The 7,751-nt window shown below is 35.8% G+C and overlaps 1 protein-coding gene across 2 annotated transcripts; it reads left to right on the top strand.

Annotated features, from left to right (window-relative positions):
- The first annotated feature begins 621 nt into the window (after positions 1-621).
- LOC133173168 (protocadherin-9-like) lies at positions 622-7,533 on the top strand. 2 transcript variants are annotated; one of them, XR_009719000.1, is made up of 6 exons: positions 622-1,498; positions 2,022-3,998; positions 6,113-6,205; positions 6,438-6,570; positions 6,794-7,226; positions 7,426-7,533. XR_009719000.1 is itself a non-coding variant. In XM_061308118.1 (5 exons), exons 1-5 carry the CDS (start codon positions 866-868, stop codon positions 7,081-7,083), a joined length of 3,126 nt encoding a protein of 1,041 aa, XP_061164102.1. In that variant the 5' UTR covers positions 622-865; the 3' UTR covers positions 7,084-7,533. The 2 variants fall into 2 exon arrangements, 1 of the variants encoding a protein (XP_061164102.1); XM_061308118.1 differs by having other exon boundaries at positions 6,794-7,533.
- Positions 7,534-7,751: the final 218 nt, after the last annotated feature.

A 7,751-nucleotide genomic window follows, 5' to 3' on the forward strand; every position in this document is an offset into this window, starting at 1 on the left:
TTGATGTAGGGCGAGAAGCCTTTTTTTCCAGAACTTCTTACAACCGGCGGTGCTCTTTATTTTGGTTGAGTATTTGAGTAAATGATCTCCTTGAGAACACTTGAATATCATTTTGGAGAAGAAATCAAATATTTCAATAGGATACAAAATAAATTTATTTCAATACTGCAAAATAATTGTTTTTCTTAGAGGTTACCGGGGGCTGTGCTTTATTCCCTTCATATCTCAATTCCTTTATACAGAAATATGAAAAAGCCCTCCACTTTTCATAAAGTGCATTGCATTTTACACTTCAAAAGAACAATTGAATCAACTCCATTGAGAATATGGATGCGACCGTATGAGTATTTATTTTAATAATCTTGCAATATTCAATTAAAAAAGACTTTAACAAGGTAAATCTTGACAAGAAAAAAAATCCAGGACAAGATAAAAGTAGATCCCCCAAGGTTATTTTCGCTTGAATAGAGCGGATTACTAAAGTTATCTCTGACTTCCGAGACTTATTGCAACATCCCCTCTGATTGGTTGATAATAGAAAAGTAGGCGGGGAAATCATATTGAATCTATTCAGGTGTGAAAGGAAAATATTGTATCGTGGAAGTTAACTTGTAGTGAATGTAAAACACCTGATTGGAGTTGTTTGTATAGAAGTTTGTGTGAAAAAGATCAGCATTCGATGAGACATTTATCCCCGAATTCGTCTCCAAAAGTCAATATTGAACTTTGTCATTAGACTGTGTTCACTTTTCACTTCGTAAGGGGATTTTAACACGTTACAATGAAGAGATCATTTTTCAAATAAATAATTAATATTTTCCTGGAGACTGTAAACAATTTTTTCCGTTTAAAATAAAAATCGAAGATGGAGTTGTGGATGGTGGTTCTTATTTTCCCTTTGCATTTCGCTTTCGGACAAATTGTGGAATATAGATTACCAGAAGAAAAAGCACCCAATACTTACATAGGAAATGTAGCACATGATGCCAACATCTCACTTCTAGCACAAAACGAGGACCTATTAAACATGGAATATCGCTTTTTATCTCAGTCCAACTCCTACGCAGAATTATTTTTTATCAACGAGAAGGATGCTAACTTATACACGGCTAAGCAAATTGACAGAGAGACAGTGTGCAAATTTGATGAAAAGTGCATTTTAAAAGTGGATGTCATTGCTAGATCATCATCTGGAAACTTCTATCAGAAAATTCAACTCAATCTTCAGATTATGGATATAAACGACAATTATCCCAAATTCTCCAGGGGCAGCATCGATGTGGAATTGTCTGAGGGTTCGTCCGTAGGTACGTCTGTGCAGATCGAGGGTGCGATCGATGCTGATACAGGGATGTACGCCGTACAGGATTATATTATTTCACCCAGTGACAGTCCTTTCGATGTCCACTTTCAGAAGAATGTAGACGGTAGTTCTATCGTTAAGCTGGTACTTAGAGAAGCTCTGAACCGCGAGGATAGGGAATATTACCTCATTCAGGTAACATAAACATGACACATACATGTACTATCATCATATATCTACCCTATATGACCTCATTCTTACAACATTCAGCGAATTTCATACCCTTATCTTCATTATCGAGTTTCCCTCTTTATTTTCCTCGATAGCTCTAAATTTCTTAATTATACCATTCGAAGAAAAAAAAAACATGCTTCTATCTTCATTGTAACAATCAGCTGAAAATCTCCACATGTATTTAGATCAGCTTTAATTAAACGCACAAAACCCCTTTCCATATAATTCAAGATAATTTTACATTGAAAGTGAATTTAATCTACATTCACGACTGACAGATAAAAGAAATACTGCAATGTTTGATCTGTGTGTGAAATAAAATCTACAGCGTAGGCCTAATATTTAAAAACTCGTGTAGTCAGTCATTCATAATAATCATGACAATCATACATTTGTATTTAATTATTTTGTTTGTATTTTTTTTTAACAAAAAATGACAATTGTAATATGTTCTCAAAATCTTTTTTTTTGTTTTTTTGTGAAGGTTTTAGCTCAAGATGGCGGAAACCCTCCACGCTCAGGCATCCTCAATGTCAACGTTTACGTCACAGACGTCAACGACAATTCCCCCGTCTTTATTACCCCTAACCTAAACGTGACCATTGATGAAGATGCTGCAATCAACTCAACTATTGTAGTCATCCGGGCAACCGATGCAGACAAGGGAAATAATTCTCTTATTATTTACAGTATAAGTGAGCGGCAAGACCTGCGTATTCAAACCCTTTTTGGAATCGAACGCTACACCGGACGTCTGCTTCTCAAGGAATCTCTTATTTTTGAACCTGGGGAAAGTTATAAGATCATAATTGAAGCAAGTGATAGCGCTAAACAGCCAAGAATTTCCCAGACCCAGGTTATGGTAAATGTTAATGATACTCACAATAATCCTCCACAGATAACTGTAGACCCTCTTTCCGGTAGCGCTGATGCAGAAATTTCAGAAAAAGCAAAACTTGGTGCGCCAGTCGCACATATTACTGTTTTTGACCCAGACACTGGATTCAATGGACGAGTTAACTGTTCTGTGGATGATAAAGCTTTCGCTGTACAACAGTTTGGAGAGGCAAACGATTATAAAGTTGAATATAAAGTTGTCGTGATGCAGCCTCTGGATCGAGAAGATTTGGGAGTGTACAGAGTGACCGTTCTTTGTGAGGATGAAGGACATCCCAAACTCAACGCAACCGCAACGTTCCATGTGAGGCTAATTGACGAAAATGACAATTACCCAGTTTTCAGCCAGGAAGTGTATCAAATCATGAAAGCTGAAAACAATAAAATTGGCGATGTTCTCTTACAAGTGACAGCCACTGATGAAGATATTGGTGACAATTCAAGAATAAAATACCACTTACAACCTTCCTCGTATAATTTTGAAATAGATTCTGTTACTGGACTTGTCAAAGTATTATTTCAAATGGACAGAGAAACAGTAGACATATACAGACTTTTAGTATTTGCCGTGGACCAAGGCAAGGATCCAAAGACTGGATCGGCGGAGATCATCGTCCAGGTGTCAGATCTAAATGATAATGCTCCAGTCTTTGAAAACGATAATTTGAATTTTAATGTGCCAGAAAACTTTGGACGTAATGTCACGGTAGGAGTTTTGTTGGTGTCTGACAGAGACAGTGGTGAAAATAACCGAGTATCGTTTTCCATAGACCCCAAGTCAAAGCCTGGCCTACCGTTTGAAGTATTCTCCAATGGCTCTATAATTGCTGTAAACAGCTTGGATCGAGAGGAACATTCCGCATATACGTTCGAGGTGATCGCAAAAGATCACGGCGTTCCCTCCCAATCCACCCGAGCTAATGTGACCGTTCGCATCTTAGATATGAATGACAATGCTCCAGTTTTCATATTTCCTACCGTTAATAACAATACCGTCACCATTTCTTATCAGACCCAACCAAACCAGGTCATTGTGCACCTTAAGACTAAAGATTCAGATGAAGGACTAAATTCAAAAGTCACCTACCTAACCCCCAGCAGAAATCTCTCCCAACTTTTTCAACTTAATACTTTGTCTGGGAGGTTTATCTTAACAAGGGCCCCCAAGGAGGCTGATGTTGGTTCCTATACAATGATAGTGTACGCTCAGGACAAGGGGACCCCTCCAAAAATTACTCAGGCCTTTCTGACAATCGTCATCAGTAATACTCCTCTGGATGGAGCTAACATATCCCCCGTGCAACAGGAACACAAGTTTTATATCATTGCTATAGCTATCACCTGCGTTACTGGTGTTATTGCAGTGGTAATCATTTTGACAATTTGTTTAATTAAACGTGCAGATCGCCTTAAGATGAAGTATCAACAATCTCATAATGAATGTGAAGTGAACCAAGGATTCGAACCCAGGAAAAAAGTTAGTTTTTCCATGGATGCTCCGGATTCACCCAAAGTTGTTACCCACGTGACGTCAAATCAACTTTATTCTGCATTAGCTAACCAGGTAGGCAATTTTTAAAAATACAATTTCAGACGATAGGTGGTTCTTATCATATTCAATATTCTTAATTTTAAAATATAAATAGGCAATAAATGCCATTTATTGCTAATTTATATTCTTTGCTTTAAGCTATTATTCGAAAAGGCATGAAACATTTGTAAAAATATATATTAGTTTATATAATTGATATTCATGATAGAAAAACAATTATAGGAGGGGAAATGTCACGTGTACGACAAAGGTAGAATCGTAAATCAGTCAAAATCCAGTATAATTTACTTTCTGAATAGGGGCGTAATGAAATAATTTCCTGCCTCACATATTTATGATCCTTAAGTTCATTGAAAACCTAGATTTGTCATAAAATTGTCATAAATCCTACCTATGTCCCCTGTGGTCAGTTTGACCGTGTCACTAAAAGAATAAAACAAGATATTGTTAAATTCAATTAAATGGGAAAGCGTGTTGGTGATTTAAAGCGTTAAGATAAATCCGGACAATGGAATTCTCATCAAACTTATCTGACCGTGCAATTGTCGTATACAATTCTGGAGGTCCGGGGAAACCATCAAACATAAACTTCTTAGACATAACAGGCTGTTAAAAAATGGGAGAAAAGGGTGCAATGTTTATACTGATATCATGGCTTAAGCTAGTTTTATTCTCGGTTGACCCAAGACAAATCGGTGCTGTTCTGAGCTCGTAAACATGGTTAAGGGTGGTCATTCGTGTCGTTGCAGATGGATAAATAGATAAACTGGGGTGCGTATTAGTGTAAGTGATGTCAGAATATTTTCAAACACATAATTACATAAAGCCCATAACCCCCCCAATCTGCCCATGAACAATAAACCCTAAATGCTCTAACACCCTAGCAGCAGGTACTCGGTGAAAACATTTTCGTGGTATTTAGTCTGCGCTTGCACAATGTACCCTTCGGTGCTTTGTAACACCCGAAAACAGCGGGTATCGGCTTTAAACATTTACGTTTTTTTAAGCAATGCCATCTTTCCATAATTGAACGGACTTTGTAGGTTTTACTTAGCCCCTAGGAAAGAACGGCTTTGTGACGGTCTTTGGTCGGGAAACGAACAAGACACACGTAACGTTAGACTCTCGTGTCCCCTGGCTGTTTGTACGGCTTCAAACACTGGCTGATTTGCTGACCTCTGCTCCACAACAATCATCAATTTCGCTTCTTGTTTTTCTTATATTGTGATTGAAAAAGGTTGTAAAGTTCAGTATTATTTTTTCAACAATGGACAAAATGAGAACACGTACATAGTTGTTTTCGCTGTAAATGATTCAGACGGTGGATGATATAATGATTTTAAAACATTCTATTACAAATGATATTCTTGATAAGAATGAGAGGATATTTTCTTCTCTTTTTTTGAAAAATCTTAATTTGATTGCGTTATAGAGCACAATGTTTATGAGGGAAATTCAAATTGTGTGTAACATTGTTTAGAACATTTTTTATCCTTCAGTGTAAATGATGGTCAGAGTTTGCAGGATTTCGGGGTCATTATTTATCTCTAAGATCTGAAATATTTTCGTTTTCTAAATAATCTGTCATGTTTATTGATGAGTCCTGTCCGCATCTGCCATTCGTTCCCGCCATGTCATATACAGATAATTTTGACACAATTTTTCGGAGGTGACCAATCGTTTAATCTCATCCGTACATCTGATTGATGGATTTGAAATTGTCGTTTTCCTGCACATATCGTCTGCATCATCATCGCTTGACTAGAGATACAAAAGTTTGCGAACTCGAAGAACTCATAGTAGTCGTAATAAATTGGTGGTCGCACGACATATTTCATGGTTGAAATGAACATTATAATCACCATAATTGCGACAGCATTTGTGTCCAGCTTACATAAAAACTTCTCTAAATTTGCATTAGGAAAACAACAAAAACATTTTGACGTTGCTGTTTGGTTATATCAAAATCAATGGCAAAATTTAAACAAAGGACCAATCAAACATGAAAACTAAAAGGATCTTAATTATTATGTGTTCTGTATACAAGTATACCTAAATCATAAACACTTTTTTTTCAAGTTAAGACAACTATAATTTTTATGTACATATTTTGAAAATATTTTAAGGTGTCCGGTTCCAGTCGTTTGAACTACCAGCCTCGATATCACAATGAAATGTATGACAGACAGCGGAGTCAAAACACTTCCACTTCAAACAAGGTATACATTGGAAATTTGAAGAAAATGTGCTTTTTCTATTTTGGATTCAAAAATTATTTCAAAATTTTACAGATCTTTGTCAACACCAATGAAACATTATACTAGTAATTCATGGAAATGCTATATAATACAACATGTATTTTATATAAAAGGAACATTTTATGGATGGAACCATTACAAAAAAACGTCATGCAATATAAATTTTGGTATGTGAATAATTTTATTTTGACAGGCTTTGCATTATGTCACTCAAGATGGCGACAACAACAGTATCCATTCGGCAGATACAGCTACAAGTGACAGTGGAAGAGGCGGAAGTGACGACATGAACACTAGCTCCATGTTCCCTAGTTCTCTAGATTTTGGTAATTTGTTCTATAATGGTTAAAACATGTAACTAAAAGATATTACATTTTTAAAAACATAATTCATAGTTTACTTGTGTCCATTTTTCGAATACTGGAGCTAATTCTGACGTTCAGAATAGGAAATATAACAATGGATACCTGGTTTAAATTTGCCATTTTTAAAAGATAGAACATTAAGAAAAAAAAACCAGTTCTTTAATGATGATTTTATGCATTACAGATCAAGACAGTAGAACTACAAGAGGTAACAGGGGATTGCGCTCAAATTCATCCCACCATGAAAGAGATAAATCTAAGACTCAAACAGCGCCACCTAGTGACTTTTTCAATTTAGACTTTTCTTATGGTAGTATTGTGTATCCAAATTTAAATAGTTCTTATCCACATGGACTGGTCCCTTATAATACTACGGGAAACGACGACAGTACCACGACATCTGGTAGCTATGTTCTTGACCCGGAAGAGGAAATTAAAGAAGTCACTCAACCAAGCAACAGATGCATTGTTTGAGCAATAGTTCAATAATCAAAGTGAATAATTAATCAGACATTATAGAGGGCGAAAAAAGCTTGTGAAATAGAAATTTGTCCTATGGATGAAGTTTTCCAAAGTGCCATTAATGAAAAAACGTGATCAATCGGAACTGATAAAAGGTGAGAAATTTCGCAGATTCATAAAAACAGGCTTAATTCTACATCAAACAAACGAGAGAGAACGTGTAAGATTGGATGTGTGACTATAGAAGAAGGGACTGTTTAATAAAGAACGGACTGTTTTCACAACACTGAACTGTTTGTAAAGTGAAAACCATTTATCTGCTTGACGTTTTAAGACCTTATTTGCTCTTTTCAGACAAACTTTACTCTTGTGTTCCAACAAAGGAATGTGCCAAAAAGACTTCAAACCAAAGAAATACTCTGTTTTTTGTTATATTTTCTTACATTAAACATATAAAATTCATACCTTCTTGTTTTTATTTTGCTTTTTTAATTTTTTTATTTTGCCTATCTTTGTATCTTTTATGTAGGACATGTAATGTTTAAATTTAAAAGTATTTCCTTGTCCTATAGAGTATTGCTATAGCCTTCAATATACAATGTATAGTGTGAGTCCATAGCATTTTTAATGTAAACCAACAGCAAAACCCCTAACACACCCGTATAAGAATATTTCCTCCT

This window comes from Saccostrea echinata, unplaced genomic scaffold, assembly GCF_033153115.1.
Source record: "Saccostrea echinata isolate AGI-Se365-2 ecotype Australia unplaced genomic scaffold, CSIRO_AGI_Sech_v1 ptg000056l, whole genome shotgun sequence".
Taxonomy (NCBI): domain Eukaryota; kingdom Metazoa; phylum Mollusca; class Bivalvia; order Ostreida; family Ostreidae; genus Saccostrea; species Saccostrea echinata.

Coding starts and splice junctions, on each gene's coding strand:
- LOC133173168 (XM_061308118.1), top strand. CDS start 866: ATGGAGTTGTGGATGGTGGTTCTTATTTTCCCTTTGCATTTCGCTTTC. Junction 1,499..2,021: donor GGGAATATTACCTCATTCAG/GTAACATAAACA, acceptor TTTTTTGTGAAG/GTTTTAGCTCAAGATGGCGG. Junction 6,206..6,437: donor ACACTTCCACTTCAAACAAG/GTATACATTGGA, acceptor TTATTTTGACAG/GCTTTGCATTATGTCACTCA.